Raw genomic sequence first — 22,829 nt, forward strand, 5'->3', positions numbered from 1 at the left:
GTACCTTTGTAGGCGTCGTTTATTGCGGACGGTTCTCGTTGCTCGTGTTACCGTGTTCGGGTATCGGGTCTAATTGTAAGTGACGCAATATCAATTTCGATATGGCCGGTACTTAGCACTATCGGTCTAGCTGGCATTCCCAATGGTGCATCTAGGGTGATAAGCCTCCCTTGCTCGAGGGAGATAAGGAAATCACGGATCTCAGTTTATACCGCGCTATACCCCGTCGAACTTTCATCCCAAAATAATTTCGCGTACTAACGCCTTGTGGGGTGGGGTGGGGAACTTGATGTTTTTAGAAAAAAAAATCTCGTAATCGTGTGATCGCACGTATTTCTCTATTTGCACATCGCGTTAATAGCTCTGGTCCTGCGAACTTTGCGCAACCTGACAAAGTTCACGGGAAGTAGGCGTACTCCCACGCCGCCAATCGCGGAGGAGAGGCTATTGTTCAGTGAAAAGGGAGAAGAAAGGAACTGCTTTAGGCACCGTCCTTCCTTCAATGGACACGCGCTGCCACGTGACGCTGATCTACTTAATCTACCGCAATGTCCAGTTGGAGTCTGCGAGCCGTGACGTCCGAAACCTTGACCACCATTTTTCTCTTCGCGCTGCCATCTTCTCGTGCAGCCCCTCGATTACCGGGTGTTTAGTAGTAGAAGTAGGTGATGTAACCTGCAACAAAATACAGACTCGTACTCATTTTCTGAAAGGTTGAACGGAAGGGTTAACCGTTCTCTGGGGAAAAAAGAGACAGCAACCCATTTTGGGGCCCACAACTAGTGATCGAATTATTTGGATTGCTCGTAACTCTACTCTAGGAAAAATGTTGTCCGTTTTTCGTAAAAGATTAGAGTTACAAACAATCGAAATAATTGGATTACCAATCGTGGGCCCCAAAATGGGTTGCTAACCGTCTTATCTCTCCCAGAGTTGCAAGCTGTTTCGACGACGGATCGTTTGGCAAAGGCTCGAATTGCTTTTTTCTTTATACATTTTTCGTTTTTTCGCGAACACACCTCGAGGCCGAAGGTTAAAGGGCTCGTAAATCACGCTACGAATTTATAATAACGGTTATTCCGGCCCATTCATCCTTGTCGCGATCGCGGAAGCGCGGGTGGACGAAGCATGGAAAATTAATTCCCACATTTCTAGCCGCCTACACTTCCGCGACGCTCACGCCGGCAGATTCTCCATCATCATCGGCAGCCGCGATAAAAATCGCTTTCCCGATTTCCCAACCGAATTCTGATCTCTCTCCTTCTCTCTTCCGCGTTTCCCCTGCCCTCATCCTCCCGACGCCCACTCTCTAAAGTTTTTCGAGTGAAAATAGAAGCACGGAGTGAAACGTTCGCTCTATTGGAGGAAATCTTGACTCTACTAGAATGAACATTTACTCCGATAGAGCGAATATTTCACTCCATGGTTCTAATTTCACTCGAAAAACTTTAGAGAGCACCATTCGACGACGATCTCTGCGGATCCTCGGACTCATCAGGGCGAGGCCCGTTCAACGGTCCGTGTGATTTCCATCTGCGATTCTACTGTCGAAAGTATCCCTCGGAGCGCCAACACTCGGGACACCTGAACGTCGCTAATGAGTAGCGAGGGTGATACCACTTCAAAGCTGCTAATTACAGGACCCTCGTCACCTTGTCCCGTCCGTCGGAGGCGGGCAGAATTGACCTCATCCCCCTCGTCTTCTACCCTTTGATTAGTAAGTGCTCGCTTTTCCGCTCCCCTAGTGCTCTGTCGTTTCGCCCTCGCTTTCGCGCGCAGCGCACGTGTGCTCCGCCGAGATCGTCCGCAGCGTCGATAATAAAGTCGACCGCGAAACGAACGGGGGATCCGAATGGAAGCCATTAGGGAACCGAAAGGATTCCGCCCCCGTTCCGATTATAATCGATTTAAATGTGAGAACGCCCTAACGACGAACGGCAGCGTTCAGAAATAATTGTCGGTAGGTGACGGCCGAGTTCGACTTGAAAACGATTCGGGCGGCCGGGGGTGTGTCTTTGCGATCACATCGTGTCGCCAATGCTTAGGCCGGTGCTACGTTGATCGTATCGTAGCGTCGCGAATCTTAAATTCGACCAATCAGCGTTGAATTAGAACCAATCTACGAGCCTTGCGACACCACGATACGACCAATGTAGAACCGGCCTTAGAGACAGTTGACGTTTACGTACGTTAAACGTTTAGACATGCGATTTGTAAGCTTTGCACTTTAAAAGAGAGCAGCGTTGCCGTAATCATATCGACACTACCTGCGGCTGGTTAGTGAAATGTACCGGAACACTTTATACCGAGTCATTAAAAACTTCTTTCGGGCGTTCCCGCGCGCGGACGTCTTCTCGTCCAAATTAATGTCCCGTAAAGAAAAAGGTATTTAACGGAGATATCGTTAAGTTACGAGAGTTCGTTTCCACGGGGAATACCGACGGCGAGTCTCGGGGAAAATTCGTTTCTCGCACCCTCCTCCTTTCAACCCCAGATAAATTTCCGTCAGGGACGTCCGGAGGGGTCAACAGTTTTTGCGTGTTGCGTAATTAAATGCGGATCGTCGGGTTTAATGACTATCGAGGGGAACGAATGGCCGTTTGGCCCGGAACGGCGTGCCGTTGCGATTCTTCAGCCGGCATCGGAATTCACGACGGCTTGTTATCGCGCACGAGATACGATCGTTCGTAATTGGCAAATTGCAGATGAAGATACTCGCGCACTTTTTATCGCGAGCTCTTATCTCTCTCGCGAGATTTCGAAATGAAGGCTATTGCAGAAGTATTTAGCCGACGGAAGTCACGCGCTCTCGCGAATTGCAGCAATCTCGCTTCCTCGGCCTCGCCAATCCCCGCGGTCAGCGCGGTGACACGCTTAGGGCATAGTATAACTAGTATTGGGATTTGCGGTTGTGACGTCACCAAGGTAGGATGGCCGACGAGAGTAGGTCACTTTCGTTTATAATACGATGTGCACATATTTCTAAGATTGAAGATTATTTAAGTAATTAAAATGAGGCTCCCCATAGGTGAAATATGTAATTCTACAAATTCGACACCTTCGTGCCGCAATTTTGTTGAAGGTGAAAAACTTTTAGGAAAAAGTGCAAATCACGTAACATTTTGCGGCATAAAAATGTTATGTAGGAAAATGAAACGATTGTCACATAAATCTGTTAAATTCGGTTTATTTACGCACTTCCCCACATTATATAGAAGTCTATGGACTTCCCATAAATGTTACGACAGCGACTTAGGGCCCGAGCAGAAAGATTGTCGCAAGTGTTTACGATTCCGTAGTAAGACGCAAGTCTATGTCGGAAGTCGGCGCACAAAGGATTGTCGTAGACGATATGTCGCATTTATCGCGTCGCAAGGCGACAATTCTTTGTGCGTTGACTTCCGACTTAAGTCTTACGACAGAATCGGTTACAACAATCTTTCTGTTCAGGTCCCTAATCTTTTGGATTCTGATTGTCGCCACTAGATAGCGTGTCACAGCTCAGCCAATCCCAATACTCACTCTGTCATTTGTTTCGCTTCGCGTCGATCTCTTCTGCGCATCCGACATTGTTCTGGGCAGACCAATGAGAGAAAAGTCGTACGTGTGGTAGCGTAGCTTTGATACACTGCCACATGTACACCTACAGTACGTACGCATACGCCGCTGGATTGCTGCCTAAAATAATGGCGGAATACCACGTGATCGGGACCGAAAAGATCAAAGGGCCGACAATTCTTTGTGCGTTGACTTCCGACACGGACTTAAGTCTTACGACAGAATCGGAAACGGTTACGACCATGGTGTAAAGATATAAGGTGAAACATTGCGCATGTAACCAATTTTTGGGGCAAATTGTTCATTGGTTTCTTTCTGCATTTAACCGCAATGATTTGCAGTTTGAAGGTTGAAGCAAATTTCTGATTGGTCAATTCGGTAGTTTGAACCACTTTTGATTGGTTGACACTGCGCATCCACCAAATTGCTTCACCTTGTATCTTTACACCACGGACACGACAATCTTTCTGCTCGGGCCTCTACTCTTCTGGGTTCTGATTTTCGCCTCTAGATAGCGCGTCACAGTTCAGCCAATCCCAACTCACTCTGTCATTTGTTTCGCTTCGCGTCGATCTCTTCTGTGTATCCGACATTGTTCTGGGCAGACCAATAAGAGATAAGTCGTACGTGTGGTAGCGTAGCTTTGATAACACTACCACGTGTACACTCAAAAAAAGAATTGGCTGCTGTAGCCTAGAACTGGCTGCGTCAGTCAATTTAAATAGTCAAATATGACATAGCATTTCAGTTGGTTGCAGCAGCCAATTTTTAAAGCTGTTATAAACTTGGCTGGAGTTAATACATAACTTTGCTGCTCCAACCAACTGCCTACTTTACAGCGGTTTGTAAATTGGCTACTCCAACCAAAAATTCCCGTACGATAGGCTATTAGTTGGTTGTTCTAGTCAACTGACTCCTGCCCGAGCAGAAATTTTAGTAGGGTTCTGATAGGGTCCTAATAAAGATGCCTTAATGCATTAAATTGTGTTAAATTACAGTTATCAAAAGTATATTCAGGTTATTAAGGTTTATCCATGATCCAGACAATTCGCTCTCCCATCATATCGGCTCGCCTTTTATACTAATACGGGACAATTTTTACTTACGAGAAAGACTAACGCGCGGTCGCCACGTCGCGGCAGTATGTGGTACTAGTGCTATCTTGCACGACAAATTTGAGTTGACTAGCCCGGCCAACTGTCTTATCAACCTACTTGGTAACGCTACCACAGCTAAGAAATTGCCTAATGCAGCCAATTACTTACTAGCTTTAAAAGTTGGTTGTATTGGTCTATCTGAAATCATAGATTCACATTGCAATTTACTGCTTCAAAAATTAAATGGTTGCAGCAGAAAACTTTTATACAGCCAATAAAAATTGGCTATTGCAGTAATTCTTTTTTTTTGAGTGTACAACTACAGTACGTACGCATACGTCGCTGGATTGCTGCCCAAAATAATGGCGGAATACCACGTGATTGGGACCGAAAAGATCAAAGGACAGAGAGTGAACATACCAGTTATGCTTCGGGCGGCACGACGCTTTCATTTCCCGCCAGGGAATTAAATTGTACTTTGCACCACCTATTATCCGCGCTAACGCTCGCCGCGGTTAATCCTCAGAACTGTCCCGATGAAGCCGCACGCTCCTCCGAGCTACAACCTCGGGGTCTTCTTTTCGGGCTTAACGCACTCTCTTCGTCCTCCATGACGTTAATCACGGCACGGTTGCTGGAGATTTACGTTTTCTCTCCCGAGTTAACGCGCGCATTAACGCGTGCAAAACGTCATAAAGCGCGAGATGTACATCGCGGGTCCCCCCGCTCCCCGCCCCCCCCCGATATCCGCGTGCTTCACGGGGAGAATTTATTCGCCCGCCATTCACTTCTTTTGCGTCGTACGCGAGTTTTAATACCGTTATCGGTGCCTTTCTTCTCTTCCCCGCTATCGTTTATAGAGTTACATAAAATGTTATACGCGCAGCGTTGCGCGATATTCCGTTTGCATTTTTCATTTCAATCGCGCGTTTTCTTAATTGGGCCGGCCGCAACAAATATCTGAAACAAAGGACGTGCGCTCGGCGCCGGTTTCTTTGTTCCCCGTCGAAATCAATCCGACCGATCTTCATTATTTGCCAACAGTAATGCACGGCGGTTTTATGGGAACGCGACTTCATTGCGTCGGGCTGATATTATTGCGTCAACACGCGTTCGTACGCGATTACGCGTTCCCTCCCTCCCTCCCCGCCGCTTTTCATACGAAATTTCACAGACGCGCGAAATTACGCAACCGAAAGTCCCCGGCTCCTTCCGTCGATCGCAAGTTCGACGACACTTGACATTCTTGGGTAGCATTGATCTTCCGAGAGGCAGCCGGTAGCGAGGTAAAATCGCGATCCCCGCCGTCGTCCTCCGCGAGAAAGATATCGCAACACCTGCCGTTCGTCGCGAAGAGAAACGAAATTTTACGATCATACTCTCATAACACCCGAATTCGGCTCGTCCAATCGTCCTGTCACTCTCCAATAAGTATTCCTCGACGCGGAATTCTCCAATCGTGTGGCACGAACGTCTTACGTAATTCCTCTCATCGCCGAGAAATAGGTAGACACTTGATTTTTATGCGCGCCACGTACCTCGATGACTTTCGCCCGTATTCGAGAGGAAATTTCGGCCGGAGCGCGTAACTGAGGAACGCGTGCATCTCATTTGACGTGAGCGCCACGCTTTTTCGTACGACCGAGAATGAGAAGGAACGCGCGGCTGAGAAGCGGGACGAAAGAACCGATCGAACTTGACCGTGCGTGACCGGTTCTGGTCAGAGGCCAGGGATCGGGAGAGCGTTGATCCTCGCTTCTCCGTCTCCGTCTGTCTCCCCGTGCTCGCATCGCTGGCTGACCAAAAAGGCAACCTTGTCGCCTTGTCGCGACCTCGTAACACCTGTTACGCGCAATGGAGTAACTTAAGTAAGGTTACGCGTAAAACGAGTTTGCGAGCCGCCACGAGGCCGCGCAGCCTCGTCGAAATCGCTTTCACCGAACCGTCGCGTCGCGTCGTGTCCGCGGACTCGCCGCGTGCTCGCCGGGTGCCAAGGCTGAAGATTCCCCACGCGGGGGAAACCGGTATACAGCTGCGTTTCGCGGAAGGAGGAAGTACAAAGGCTCCAGCTCCTCGGTTAGCGATCTTCCCTTCTCTCGCGCGCGCGAGCGCGCTCACTCTATCTCTTTTTCTCATTACGTCTCGTTGTGCCGACTGATGAGTCTACGGCCAAGCGCAGGTGCGAAGGACGGCGCGTGAAATGAAAGCCGAGCGTGCCGCTCAAATTACCGGAAGAGACACGCTGCCCCCCGCGCATTACGTCGCGGAAATCGAGGGGATCCGATTACGCAAGGAAACCCGTTCCGCGCTTCTACGCTATACGTTTCGTTCGGGCCTACGGACAGATTTGCAGGACCCGACCTCGCTTTCCGGCTCTCGCTCTCGTGCAAATGGGCGACCGGTAGGTGGCTCGCTGGGTATCGCTGACAAGGTTAATAAGATAACGGCGAAAGTCTGTATCATATATCGAAAAGAAAACGATTCGTGCTCACCACCGTGTAATTACAAAAAGGAGGGGGAACGTTTGTGGAACGTTTACCCGCAACATTTCGCGGGGACCAGTTATGGCGATACCACGCCCCACGCTCTCTAGAAGTCAATCAGTGGATTATCACTGAAAACAGTGAATAATCACTGCTTCACTAAGTATAGCACTGAATAATTAATAGTAATAGATACACGGAGAGACCGATATGGTTGCCACATGTCTGATTAGGGTTGACACAACCCCGATAAATAGTGATATTTGAGCGCGCCACTTCTTCATTTTCGGCGAGAAAAATAATGGGCTAGGAACTAGATCAGGATTTGTACCTGGGACCTTTCGCTTGCCGGACGAATGCTCTTCCAACTGAGCTATATCTGTGATTGTCATACCCCTGAGTAGAGGAGACAACCACGTGCGCCTCGTGCAGCAAACTCGGTGAACGTTGCAACACAAAACAACGTGGATGCTCGCACTATTTATACGGCAACATTTTAATTTTAGTTATTTTTGCCCTAGCCGGTCTTTTCGTGTAGGGGTGTACCTTCGGGGAGGGAGGTAGGCACTAAGGCGCGCTACTAATTAATTTTCAACGCGAAAAATAACGGGCTAGGACTAGACCAGGATTCGAACCTGGGCACCGTCCGCTTGCCGGACGAATGCTCTTCCAACTGAGCTATATCTGTGGTTGGCATACCCATAAGTAGTGGAAACAACCATATGCTCCTTGTGCAGCAAACTTAGGGCCTGAGCAAAATGGCTGTCTTATACTCTTAAGACAATGTTTTACGTTTTAAGCCTTTGTCCCATTCTGCTCAGGCCCTTAGTGTACGTTGTAACACAAAACAATGTAGATGTCCCCACTATTTATACGGCAACATTTTTATTATTTTTGCCCTGGCCGGTCTTTCCGTGTAGGGGTGGTATATCTTCGGGGAGGTAGACACTAAGGCGCGCCACTTATTAATTTTTGGCGAGAAAAATTACGGGCTAGGACTAGACCAGGATTCGAACCTGGCACCTTCCGCGTGCCGGGCGAATGCTCTTCCAACTGAGCTATTCAGGCCCACGATCAAAGTCCTTCTCGCTTACCTACTTTATTTCATTGAATGAAGTATATACTGAATTATTCAGTGCCATGCTTATAACTGTCTTCAGTGATAACGCGCCGACTTTTAGAGAGCGGTTATTAAATATATTATATATTTATTATGGCTACCTACATCTTGCTCGGACCTAAGCTTTGGCGTTCTCGTTTCTTATTAAATATATATTACTACTTTCTATAAACTTACCTTGCGTAGCGTGGGAGATTACGATATCTATCTGCTAGTGCATTCCTGTCACCAGACATGCTGCGGTGCACGTTACTTAGCGGCTAAAGGACCCGCGTACCACGTATTAGTATCGCGTCTCGCCGTCGCGGCCCGCGAGCCCCGAATTCATCCTCCAATTCGGGGGAAAGTCGCAACGGGGAGCGAGCGAGACGGCGAAAGCTTTGTAGCATGCTCGCACGTCGTCCACGTTCGTAAATGCCGTGTGCAGTCTCTCCCGTACGGGCGTACGTAATGAGAAGAGCCGATTGTCGTCCTCGACGTGAACGACAGGATACCATTAGCACGCTCGCAATACGACGTACCCGCCGAGATTCAAGGATCGAACGTCGCGTCGGGCCGGTGAGACGACCTTCGCGAGAACGTAGCGAACGAAGGTAAATAGGGGGAGAGAACTTTTGCGGTTTCTCTGCCGATTCTCGGAGCCGCGTGCATTCGACACGTCGCGGTCGGAGAGTCGGACGATTCTTTTAATGAGCCAATTTTTTTACATAACATGAGAGGAAGTTACAACGCTTGTGCGTACGTCAGATTCGCGACGATTGTGTATGCTGAGAGTTATCTCTCTCTCTTTTTTTTTTATTAACTTACAGCGTGTTGATATATTTGTGTAACGCCATTAACAATTACAGAGAGTGTCCGAATAGTCGCGCCACTCGCAACGAAATCACGCTCGTCATTTTAATGCGCTGCGTTTAATTATCAATATTGCAAGTTTCAACATTGCACGGAGTTGCGCCCCATTAACATAAATATTAACGCTTCGCATTTGGCTAACAAACCAGCAACGTCATCATGAATATATGTATATATATATTTTTTTGTTCGAAAGACTCTCGAGAAATTTGCATAATTGACAAGCTCTTTACTTAACATTACATTCGCGTAAAACGCATTTCTTTATCATGCGGCGCTATTGCTGTCTTTAAAGTGTTAATATTTAGGGAGCTTCGCGCGTGACTTTTCGAACAACTCGCAAAACAAAATGAACGCCACAGTGCTGCACATGCACAATACACATGGACATGCATCCTCGGTGTACAATTAAATTTTTTTTGGGGGGGGGCGGGGAGGAGGGGAGAGTGTATCGTAGATTATGTTATTTCATAAGTGACAACAATAAATAGTGTTTATACATAAATTGAGTGCAGAGGAACGAACGAGATACCGCGTGATGGAAGATAACGTTTACTCTCTCCCTTTTCTACTCGTTCCGTTACCCTCGACGACTCTTTGGGCTGTCTTACATGCAGAGACTGGTCACGTAAAGGCTCGCCGGCTCGTATTCCACCACCGATCCCTTTCAACCCGCTTCTCTCTATTCGTTTCTCTTAATTTTTGGGGGGGAGGAGGTGCACCGGGATTTCTTTTGATTCTCAGAAGCTGGCGTACGAATTACCTGCGCTGGGTGGCACGAATCCGTATCCGCTCGCGCCCACGATGACGCCGCTGGTGTCAGCCGAGTTGGGTGGCGGCCCAGGTGGGAATAGCACCGGACCTACGAAAGGAGAAACGCACGTTAAAGCGGGCATCCGTGCAATCGCGGCTTTAAAGGGTGCGATTGTTCTCACGATTGTTCGTCCCGACGCGAAAGGTGCAAACTTCGTTTTATTCTTACATTTGCAGCCGGTGAATACGGCTAAAATGTTTAAGCTAGCGCCACACTAGGCGCGATTCGTGATTCGTATATTCGTGATTCGTGCACGGAGAGACCGATATGGTTACCACATGTCTAATTCCCAGTGAGAAATGATTCGCCGATCGACGTCGAAATGATGTCGAATCGACGTCAATTCGACGGTGTCGATGTCGATTCGACGTCGTTTCGACCATGGTGGAAGTATACAAGGTGAACCATTGCGCATGAAGAGAGGGGGTAGCCTTCCTTCCGGCCAATAAGCGGCGTGCTTTTTTGTGTGGCGGCAGTTTGAACGGTCAAACAAATCATAACCTAATCTATAAGCAAAAAAGCACGGCTCTTATTGGATGGATCGTCCCCACTACTTTTAGGCTACTGCGCATCCACGGGAATGGTTCACCTTGTATACTTCCACCATGGTTTCGACGTCGATCGACGAATCATTTCTCACTGGGTTAGGGTTGGCACAACCCCAATAAATAGCAATCATTGGGACAGCTATTCTGTGCTTGTCATACGCTGTAAAAAGGTATGTAAAATTACACACATAATAAGTGTAGCGATTACACCATTGATAACGGAAATGTATGAATTTATGTACTTTTACAAAAAAATTTTTGTTACTCTTTGTCGTGTAAATGCTTGTTCATACATGATGAAAAATTACAAAAAATTGTAAAATTTACACAATTAAAAGCAAGCAGTTTACTTGTTACATAAGGTAATAATTTTATCTACGAGGTGTAAATTCACTGACGTATGTAAATATACACCTTCAGTAGATGGTCCCAGTATTACCCACTATAATAATTGTAATTTTACATGTAATTTTTTTACAGTGTACCCACATTGGTATGATAAATAGTGGAGATAACTATATGCGTTTTGTGCAACAAACTTAGTTGCAACACAAAACAGTGTAGCTGCCCCTACTATTTATACGGCAACATTTTCATTTTAGTTATTTTTGCCTTAGCCGGTCTTTCCGTGTGCCTTTGCCTTAGCGGTTTCTTGACGAAAATAGTGATTTCTCGACTAGTATTGAGACCTGACTAATTGTAGACTTATGATACAAGTCCTGCAATGACAGGTAAAAGTTTTAAGTTGTCCAAGTTAACGCGAACGAAACGACAAATAATAAATTACGAATGATAAATTACGAATCACGAAGAGTGCGGTAAGTAATAACGAATGTCCAACGAATTTCTGCGAATCACGAATGGCGCATTGTGAATCACGCATAGTGGGGCGCTAGCTTTAGAGCCATTAGCAATCTCGAATCACGTAAGGGCCTGAATGGCTGTCTTGCACTCTTAAAACATAAGACAGTTATTGTGCGTTACCTTAAGACAAAGGCTTAAAACATAAAACATTGAATTTTTTTAACTTCTTGTAACTCACTTATGCATCAACCCTTTATTAGAACTGCTTGTAATTTCTTTGTTAGATCACTTGAATAGGACCAGAAACCATGGTCGAAACGTTGTGAGTTTTAACATAAAAATTTGCCAGACATGGTCAAGTAATATTCTAAAGTTACTAATACATTGTCTTAAGGCTGTCTTAAGAGTATAAGACTGCCATTCTGCTCAGACCCTAAGAGGAAGAGCATCCTGGGGATAATCTACGCGGAAAGATTTGAGCCATTGTTTTGATAATACCATCAATCAGCGATTTATAACCGTGGAATGGCGTACTTGTTAATGTTCTCTAGTGAATCTATTGACCTCCAGTGATTTATATCGAGTTACGCTTAATACAGTGGTACAAGATCGTTATCGACATCGTTTGACGAGATTGAATCGAGCTGATTGGATGCTCGCATCAGTTACAAAGATCATTATTGGCTTTCATGGTCATTGGCGAAGCAACGATGCGCGGTTGATCGCGCATAGTAAACAGAATCATAAAACGTAACGTTGAAGAGTAAAGGATTAATTTTGTAAAAGAGCAGACGGGTTTCGTTCCATGTTAGAGAAAATAAATATTTTTTTAATAACTTCTACCGCACTTCTATTACTTTTCGTAGATTATTAAAGTGAACGGCGAGCATATGAGACATTTATGCTCGCGTAATTGCAAGCGATTATTGCATCAACGTATACGTTATATCGAGTTAATTACGCGCTCCTTTTTATGTTTATTTAATTATCTCCGAGTGATCGCTAATGGAGGAGTAAATAGTGATTTTATCGAAACATCTGAAATTTAATAGAAGCTCGAATAAGAGCAAAAGCTTGTAAACAAAAATTACCTCCACATTGTGTTCATTTATCGCGCACATTATGTTATTTAACAAACCGCGGCTGCTAATAGCAGCACAGTGTTACGTGACATTAAAGGAAAGTTGCACTTATCTACGAAGGAGTAGTGGAAATCCTTTCTAACACGAGGAAGTTGTTTATGTGCCCGTATTATTAATCGATCTACTGACACGATATTATATGGACTCAGATACTATCGGATCTGGTGAGATAATTATCTTGACGATCGTAGTATTCGTACAACAAACGCCAGTTTCGCCTGGTAGTCGTCTCCTGTTATTCGCAATAAAGTAGTAACGGAGTACACGAAGGCGAGCGCGCCTCCAGTGAGTAATCGCTATGAATATTCAGCGGCAGAAAAAGGAACGATTTGTTTGACCGACGTAGGCTTCCGATGTTATCCCGATAATGACTTTCTAAGCGGTAGTCTCGACACAATGAGAATTGTGGAAGCGGAAGATAAATTGGCAACGTTAATCGTTCGACGTCGCAATACGAATTGTTTCAAAATCTTATCGCGAAAAGCGTATACTTAATGAACGAGACAAATAAAAGATACGCATCACAAAACGGATAATAAGTACGTTCTCGTAGATTTCCTATCGCGCGTAACTGGAACAGTCAGTTTTTGCCGTTGTCAAATTAAAGTGTGATTTATTTCGCTACCTGCTCCAGAATTCCGTTAGACGCACGATATATGACGCATTATTTATTGTACGTGAATTTGAACTTGACACTCATTTCAATGCCGATTATTATGCGCATACTAACGCTCGAACAGGTTGCAAGGATCGCGTGTCCTGTCCGTGCAAGCCATTTAAATAACGCAGTTGGAGCAGCCTTAGAAGCAACGGCATTGTATTGTAACATCCTGGACAGTTCAACTCTTTCACGTTTGCGATTGTAATACGAATAGTTTTCAACCTCGACACAATCACATTCCGAAGAATTGTTCTTAACTTAAAAATTGTAGAAACTCTTATAAAACTATTACGACGTTAAAAATGTACGACTGGAAGGCACGCGCTGACGAACGCGCGATAGGTTCGGTACCGTAATTCACCAAGTTCGCGGTATAAAAGCAAACGGCTCGCCTTTCCTTCCGTTACGCGCGCACGTGTTGAAGCATATCCCTAGTTAGCCCCGTTGTTCCGGTAAAAGTTCTGTGCTATCTACGCAAGACAGATACTGCATCAATAACAAGACATTACCTACGCGATTCAGGCGCTCGTTCCTCTCGATCGCAATCAGTTGTTTGATTATACGACAGCGCACTTCAAAGAGCATTCCTTTTATATCTCGGATCTTTACGGCTGAGCGGGCACAGACCGTCATAAAAACGATTGTTGTATTGTCAATCATGCACGGTACGTTATATAAATAAACGCGGCGCGGATAATGGGCCGCGGCTATTAATCTTCTAAAATAATTCTGTAGAACACGTTTGTTCCCGTCTGCTGAATTTCAAAACGGAAAACTGCTGCGAATGTTTGGTTTATCGTAAAATTGTACTCTTCCCTGCCGTATTGACGTTTACACGGCAATACGTGGAACAATAATTGTCGCAATTACACCGTGTTACATCTCTCAATAATATCGTATAAGCGAGACTTCGTTTCCGAGAAGTCTATCACGTTGAGGAAGAACTTTCGAACGATTGAGGAATTCTAGCGAGCGGCATTAGAATGCCTAGCATTATTCGCGGACGAAACGAGGCCGTTTCTTCGCGGCGTATGCAAACGGAAGAAAACATAAGGACAAATTATCGTAATTGCATGATTCCTCAGCTTCCTGATAACGTGGAGGATACACATGTAAGCGCGAGCAAACACTTCCGAAGCGTACCGTAAATCTCAATCAACGAGTGCTTGGAGTAATAATAATAGCGTACGAGCAAAAAAAGGAAAGCGTAATTGTTTTAGTAGCGAGCGATCGGGCGAAGTAATAATGCACCGACAAATCATGTTCGGATTATGCAAATTCAAGTAGCCGTAAGAATGCAAAGGTCGTCGCAGAAAAAACTTTTCAAGCGACGCCAGGAATCCACACTCGATCAATTTTACAATGTTTTAAAACGTTCTTGCGCACATCAACGATGCGACATCCGGCTATACTTTCTAAAAGTATACCCGAGTCGAATATTTTGGCGTCAGTTTAGTCTCGCATAATTTTTTAATTGGGAGCCTTGAACTGGATAAGAATTGTCCTCTTCCAGAAATTTGCGCTTGAAAAGGACCGAAACGTCGCGCATTGTACAATTATATAGTTAGCAGTTATTAAACATTTGCCAGTTAAGGTCGCTCAAACTTTACATTCTTGAACTGGAGTTGAAACCGAGAATAATCGAGGCCCATTCCGGGACCAATCACTCGGGTAAATATTACTGTACATTAATTATCCATTAATCCTAGTGTAAATTGAAGCTTCAGTCGAATAAGCTCTTTGTCTTTTAACGATACTATTATGTAATCTCGGCGTTTGTGCGAAATAACTTACCCCTGTTCGATCTTGGATCCCTCATTACTGAGCTCCTACTTCCCTGGAGGCCGAAAGGACCAAATCCCGCGAAGAAATGCCTGAAATCCTGCGCCGAGACGGCCGCCAGTACGGCGATGACAAATACGACTAGAACAACCTGCAATTAAGAATTCGTAAATTTGCAACTCTTACAGAAAAGTGATAAAATTCGTGTGGCTCAAATGTGATAGACACAAACTTGAAGAGGAATAAGGGACTGCGAACTCTTGGAAAAGAATTTTGTGACGTTCTAAGTTGAACAAACGACCGACATGTATTTCTTGACAAACCTAGCCTCTTCTCTCTGCACTTTGCACAAAATTAAAGGAGTTTCGTAAATGAGATAGCAAATCTATAATGACAATAGAAAAATTTTATGTGAAAATCTCCAAGAGTGATACAAGAACGTCTCACATTTTATTTCTACATTGTACAGGATTATGAAAATTGTTGTGCAAAAGAAGCATAACGTAAGAGGAAAAGTAGCCTCAGCTCGGATTGTTTAATCTTATATTTTTAAACTGCATTGCGAAATTGTGCAGCAACCGCTTCTCTCGTGAATCGCAAGTGAGACACGATACCACACTTAACTAAGAGAGAATCTTTCCCAATGAGCATTCACACGTCCAGCATATTGCAGTAATTTACATAGATACGGAGAGACAGGCATTAAGGAGTCGAGTACAATTATTTTTCTCGTTCCACGTAAACCGTTGTATAAAACGGTGGCGAATTATAATAAAATAAGAGAGTGCTCTCGCGTGGCGTTTAATCAGTCGTGTTCCCTCACGAAGCAACAGCTGCTTGACGAAACTTGCTTCTCGTAGCGCAACGAGCGACCGAGTCGTCGCGAGATCAACTTGGACCGTTACGACTGTCCGAAAAATGGCGTCCGTTATTACGATAATTATCGGTATATCCTGTGCCGAAGTGAAGTCGGCGTCGATCTGGCCTGTCAGGTGCAAAGTAACGACACTGCCCGCATAACGACGCTAAGTATAGGCTTTAAATTATCGAGATAGGTTTAAGAGCGAGCAGAACGCTAGACGCACGGCCATACGTCCCCCGTTGGAAATTGCGCGCTGTAAAACCTCGGAATTATATCCCTTTGCCTGACTGTACGCTCTCTGTGATCTGTGAAGTTATATCGTCCGTGACGAAGGTGCGTGACAATTTTTACGGCTGATCGCTCGCCGCGCGCGTTTCCAATGTACAATTTCCACCGCAAGCCGCAGAAATTTACGACCCCGCGACACACTTCTACAAACAAGTAAATGTGCCGCTTAACGTTTTCATTTCGTCGGAAACGGCCTGGCGCGCGTTCGCCGATGGATTTTCACAAAAATTGCTGGATCCGTTGCGACATAAAAAAAAATGTATTTCTCTTGGGCGTGAATTTATTTCTTTCAGCAACTGAACCGAGAAGCAGAAAGGGGGATACACGTGACATTTTGGCCGAAATGGCGTTAACGATCGATCCTTGCTGTCCATAAAAATTCTTTTATGAAAACGTTAGGGCGCCCCCTCTTTCAGTAGCGTGAAATCTATCAAAAAATTCATATTACGCTTGTAAAACGGGTTTTCTATTTTTTTTTCCTGAAATATTGGTAAATCTCTCACTGTGCTAACCGGTTCAATTTGACTTTTACGCTCACCGGCAGCGGCCTTTGTTTCGGTCCCGATTTTCCATCAATTCCCGACTTGTCGGCTGCATCGCGTGTTCAATCTTTCGCACCAATCTATCGCGCTCCGCGATGTCGTAAGGCAAACACTGTCACAATCAAATTAACGTAGAGAACCGCGAGGATTCCCGTCGGCTTAGGATGACGCAAACCACCGTGCGTTCGCTTCGAAAATCCGTTATCGCGCCACGAATTTTATGTAGCTCTTACGCAAACGCGAGAAAGGTGGAGCAACGAGGGGGAGGAGGGGGGGGGGGAAGAGGGGGCGAGGAATCGAATCGCCGGGTCTCAATTTCTTTCCTTTCCGAGATATCGTTCCCTTACGTAAAGCCCCCTGATGAAATCATTACGGAGCCGATTTACGGCCGATGCCTCTCTCAACGAGGCGCCGGACGCGCGCCGGGAAGAAGCTCGTCGAAGGACACCGCTATTCGATCGGCAATTACGGGGGCCCGGGCTCTCTCGACGTAATCGCACGGATAAAGGTTGCCACGATTGTCGGCACGATCGGTGGCGACACCGAGTTCGTTCGCCGCGATTCGCTCGCTCGCGAGATTTCCGTATCAAAGGCAAGGTGAGCCGCTGCCACGGCCGCTTTCCGTTCGAGCCTCTTTTCGAGCGCGCGGTTTTCCGTCGCGCCGCGTGCAATGTCAAGGCGAATCGGCAGGTGGTTTGCCTTAAAATCGAGCACCGCGCGCGCGCGCAGTCTCTCGGTACTTGGACACTCCAACTGCACGTTGATCCTCTTCTAAGGGGATAATGGCGCCGGTCTTGCTGCCGAGTCTAAATGGGCCATGGCTAACCGATAAGTTGGTCGAAGACTCGCACGTTGATGATGCGAAAATACGCCAGGGGCTCGATTCTTGAAATCGTCCGCTGGAGAAACGTGTGCGAAAATTCCGCTCTGGCAGAAAAGTCGAGAGAGTCGATTGGTTAAGAGCCCATGCTAATGTCCTTGCAACTTTTCTGCTTGAGCAGAGTATTCGCGTACGTTTCTTCCTCGTATGAATTGAAGAATCGAGCCCCAGGTCTGTTTCGCAGACCTAACGCTCGGAACGGGAATTCCGAGGCCGATTTCTGCAGCGTGCGGTATCGCCCGCGGATCGCCATGGATTCCCGGACTTCGGTCGCGACGGTATCTTTTCACGACAGCGCTCGATAGCCGTTATGGTAGATAATTAATAGCCGGACAAATTAACGTTGCGGCCAACGATTTATTAACTATTATATCTGTTAATATATGCAGATATGGATCGTTTCAACGGTCGACATTTCGACATATAATTCCGGACGGCCGGATTATCATCTTACGCGCGTAATGCAATAACGCGTTGCCGTTAACGAAGCGTAATTGATGGACCGAAAGCCGCGCGATGATGCAACGAAGCGAACGTTTATTCGGCGAAATACGGAATAACGATCGTATCGCCAAGAGTGAACACAAGTGCGGGAAGACAGGCTAATGGCGTAGGCTCGGTCGCGGGACGGCGGATTGACAGCACTTTTAATTAATAACGTCCATTAAAGAGGGGGGGGTAAACGCGCGGGCTGCTATTTACGACTTTTCCACAGTCGCACGCTTTCTTGTTTCTGATTCTTATCGGGCGCGATCGCGTGCCTCCGGCATAATTCACTTTGTTAATTAGCCATCCAATAAACAACCATCGACCCAGTCACGCAGAAGTCGTGCCGATAAATACAAATTGACAGAGCGCGCTAGAACTAAACGCAAGTGCGATTGGAATACGCAAGATAAATTTGAAATGAGCGGCAATGTTTCAAACGGGTGTTCGACAAGAGGAAAAATTGTACATGAAAAAGCACGTGTAAATTCCAAGACCCGTTGTCCATTTTAAGCCAAGTAATAATAGAAGGGGCTCGGAGTCTAGACAGGGTTGTAGTGTCGAAAACTTTAATTAACTTGGACGATAAATAGACGTTTCGGTCCTAACCATTTTCAGTGTATAAAAAGACATAAATTGACACATGAGAGATAACCGTAAATAAATGACACAAGAAGCTACGCAGTCGAGATAAAATATTAAAAATACATGAAACGCGACGCAAACGTGCGGAACGTACGTTTTAAAGAAAGCTGTACGGTGACGATGAAAATTACAATGAAAATTGTCCATTTGAATTTCTCGAGTCTTTTTATCTTGTCAGATACTAAACGGCGCACGTGTGGAAAAGAATCGCGTGTCAGATACGCGGCAATTCATCGCGAAATCAATTTTTGTCGAGCGCTTCTATTGAATTGTTTTGCTTCCGATGGCTAGAATTGGAAAAGGATTAAAAGCAATCGCGGAAGAGCTTCGCCATTTATTTATAGACCGTATTAAAGGCCAGCCGCAAATCGGCTTTACGCTCAATTTTACACGAGGGCGAAATGACAGTGCGACAATTCGTAGGATTACATTAACTTGTTTTTTTTTCCTCCGAAGAAACACAATACAATTTTAGCGATTGTATCTTTCTCGGAAATTTTTCGTGTCCCCTACGTTGTCACGCGATAATCAAATTAGAGACGCGGTGATCTCGAGGCGCGTAGCACACAGGGAAGAAATCGGCCGCGCGCAATTACGAGCGATCTTATTTCAGCGCTCGCGCCGCAACACCACGGCGAGTCCCATCTCTTATACTCGCGCGGCGTGAAGGCAAGGTGAAGGCGAAGCCGAGTCCTATCGGGATGCCAGCCTCCGCGATCTCCCCGCGACGGCGGAGATGACGGGGCGTCCGAACCTTCGGTACGGAAGATCAGACTCGCGATTACGACGCAATGGCCAGTCGAGCGGAAATTGTGATGACAATGCGAATATCGGGGAGAGACGCGGGCGCGAGGCGAAGGAAGTAATTTCGAGAGAACCGTCGCTCTCGCTGTTATTCACCGTCGGTGGCATCGCGCCGCCTTCGTTTCCACGAGGTCGCCTACAAAGTGCGGCACACATGTGCGTAAGACCGTGACGCGAGATCACGCCGGCCAGATATCTCCGTCCGCGAACGCGCGGACCATCGCGAGAGAGGGGGGGGGGAGAGAAAAAAAGAGCCGTCGACGTAACGACACGTGTCTGTGGAAAAGATGGAAAGAAAAAATGAGCGCGCGGCGCTATTTCGCGCCGGCGAATCGCTTTACGGTCGCGGGGCGATATCGATCGATCGATCGAACGGCACGGTCCGCGCGGAGGTTGCGTTTGTTATTCGCGCGGGAGAGAAAACGAGGAATGCGGGCGCAGTTTCATTACGCGGGCGGTATTTCATTCCGCTGTTTTGTCTCCGCGAACTCGGCGACCCGTTCGGACGGCGAAACGACGCCGTTGAATATTCATCATCCGCGATGTATAATAACTCACGGCGCGTCTCGTCGCCGATATTTATACGATTAGAAACGGCTTTTCGAGGGATATTGGAACCGCGGACGCGTCGCAGACGCGACACGTCGTGAGGACTTTGCGATGAATTCATTCCCCGCGTCTCTATACGCGCTCTGCGAAAATTTAGAAAATCTATAGACTTTCTAAAAAAAATCCTTTAATGTAATTCAAAGCGCAGCTGTTCAGAGATTGAAGAATTGATTTGAAGCGCGAACGTGGAGATTTCAATTTTATTTCACTTCCGATAAGACATTGCGTTTGGTATTTTAAAGAAATTTTAGAATGTCGTGAATAAAAGCCGTAATGATTTATGTCGCCTCTAGTATTTCCACGACTCAATGACAGATCAATTAATCCGAAGTTATTCCGACGTATCGAGCTATCGAACGTATCGAATCGATGATTTTATCAATTTATTTATACGGGATCAACATGTGTCAATTATTGAGTCATATATTTTCATTCGTGCAAAGAAACTTGAAAGGAAAATGTAACAAACCGGTATAAGGCTGGGCTTCAGATATTTCCCCCCTATACATTTAGTAACAGCATTTAATTTATATACTTATATATTGAGTTAACGAGAACGTAACAAGGTTCTATATTACAGCAAGGGGATTTGTTCGTTTTATCCTTACTGACGTATCGAGGAAGAATCAAGAGATCCCATTGAACAGATCTGTTATTAAGATACTACTGTATTCTAATTTAACGTTTCTGCATACATTTATTATTTATTGGCAGGCGCAGAGCTTAGCACATTGTTACTTTCACTTGGTATTTAAGCCCAGGGCGGCTTATCAATTCATTTAAATGGGCAAAAGTTTTGTTCTCTACGAGTGGAACGGATGATTTGCCCATCTTCCTGAATCGATAACGATACTCGGCGGTCGGAGGAAAGGGGGAAGCTCTCGCATCTTTAAGCACGACGATAATGTTATACGAATACCCAGATAGAACACGGTCGGATAGATACTTAGCACTGTCTATACGTTAAATGCCCACTTCCGCGTTTGGAAGCAAGTGAAACGTCCGCGTTCAATCTGTTCCTGTGGGCGAACTTTTACACCATTAATATTAATCGGCGCAATTAGCCCGCCGTGTGTTCGAGGAACGTGTACGTGTGTGCACAATAAGGAGTCGAGCTGATGGACAACAATTTCAAGTGCCCGCTGATCACAAGATAGTTTGCGATCGGTCTTTGTCATTACAAAAGTCCCGAGGAGAAATCGGTTCCTCGTTACTTAATCTTCATTTTTTTTATTTCTATCGATTGTTATATCCGTCACTGTAATCGACAAACAAGTAATATTAACGTACAATTATATTGCGAAACGTATTATTACATAGTACGTACGCTCGTTTAGCGCGTGGTCGAGAATAAAGGAACGGTTTTATCAAATTCCAAAGCGAAATACTTAAAAATGCATTTCCTATGCATGTTGTATACGCTAGCATCGCCTGCAATACTGATTCATGATGTTTTCATTAGATACAATCCTGCAATTAACTTAAAGTTTTTTTTTTCCTGGTAACGTAACTTATGACTTCTAACAGTTATAAGCGCGCATTACAAATCGCAATATCGTTACTTTTACCAGATAACTTGGAAAGGAGATTTCTAATAAATTCACCGATATTACAAAACATCTTCCGCATTTGTAACTTGTGCGTATAGACAAAATGTACTCGCACGTAACGTAAGAGGCTGCGTTATAAGCATTTTGTCTAAATTGCTTTTCTTTTTGTGAGGTGTCCGCTTTAACGATGCTAATTTACGGCGAGCGCCACGGGAGTTGGATACGTTAGGAAAAATCGAGTGACTCGTTTGCCACTCTGTGCCTCGTCATGCAAGGTCAAGTGTCGCAATTTCAGGCTCATCTACGCTACGTCCAAATTGCGGCATCGAAGGTGACGGGGATCATTATTTTTCCGCCGTAACTCGTGATTTTTAGTTATGTGAAACAGAACGCGTGACGACTACACTCGTTTAACGTAATACTGTCTGAAAACGAATGGTAAGAAATTGTAATTTCTCACATTTCCACACCAGTGGCAATAAATTCGACTGTTGCCGCTGCACTTCAGAGAAACGAAGTACGAAACTTCAATTTAAGACGTTAAATTTCAGCAAAGAGAAATGACGTTTGATTCGGGCACCAAGCGATTACACGCTCCGATCTCATCATTAGTATTTTTAATGTGATTTTTTTTATCGCTATGCAAGCACGTATAATTATCTTCCTTTACCTCGAAACAATGTGAAAGTTAATAATAGTGTCAGTCAGCCGAATGTTACGCCGTCCGTGAGAAATCCGGGCGATGCCGAATTTACTTCGCGGGGGCAAAATTACCCTCGAAATTTTGGTACTATTGTGACACTTTTAAGGATAATTTACACCTACATAGACCAGCAATAACCTACTTTGATGACATATTTTTTTACTCCTCCCTTGAATCTTTAATTTTAAAAATTTACTTTAGTTCCTACTTAAAAGGACCTACTTTAATGCTAAATTGGCAAAAGTAGAAATTTCCGACGCTATCAGTTTTAAAGCAGGAGTCAATTTTGTACTTGCAGTTCGACCTCTTTCACTGTCTTAGGTCCTGCTATGTAATAGAATTAAAAATTCAACAAAGGGTCAAAATTTCGACTCGGATATAGTTACGAGTCGAAAGTTTGGTACTATTTTGACACTTTTAAGGATAATTTACACCTACATAGACTAGCAATAACCTACTTTGATGACATAATATTTTTTTACTCCTCCCTTGAATCTTTAACTCTAAAAATTTACTTTAGTTCCTACTTAAAAGGACCTACTTTAATGCTAAATTGGCAAAAGTAGAAATTTCCGACGCTATCAGTTTTAAAGTAAGAG

The 22,829-nt window shown here is 45.2% G+C and overlaps 1 protein-coding gene and 1 non-coding gene across 2 annotated transcripts in view; both read right to left on the reverse strand.

Moving 5' to 3' along the window:
• Window positions 1-319: 319 nt before the first annotated feature.
• LOC105559203 overlaps window positions 320-22,829 on the reverse strand; it is a 28,373-nt gene continuing 5,863 nt past the window's right edge. The window contains exons 2-4 of the mRNA XM_012007313.1: window positions 14,874-15,012; window positions 9,874-9,972; window positions 320-675 (exon numbers count right to left, since the gene is read on the reverse strand). Of these exons, the coding sequence (XP_011862703.1) occupies window positions 650-675; window positions 9,874-9,972; window positions 14,874-15,012 (264 nt within the window). The 3' untranslated portion in view covers window positions 320-649. The remainder of the gene's footprint in view (window positions 676-9,873; window positions 9,973-14,873; window positions 15,013-22,829) is intronic.
• Trnaa-ggc lies at window positions 8,134-8,206 on the reverse strand. Its single transcript has one exon. It is a non-coding gene; the product is annotated as a tRNA-Ala (tRNA).

This window comes from Vollenhovia emeryi, unplaced genomic scaffold, assembly GCF_000949405.1.
Source record: "Vollenhovia emeryi isolate VEMERY1.0 unplaced genomic scaffold, V.emery_V1.0 DF939286.1, whole genome shotgun sequence".
NCBI classification, from domain to species: Eukaryota; Metazoa; Arthropoda; class Insecta; order Hymenoptera; family Formicidae; genus Vollenhovia; species Vollenhovia emeryi.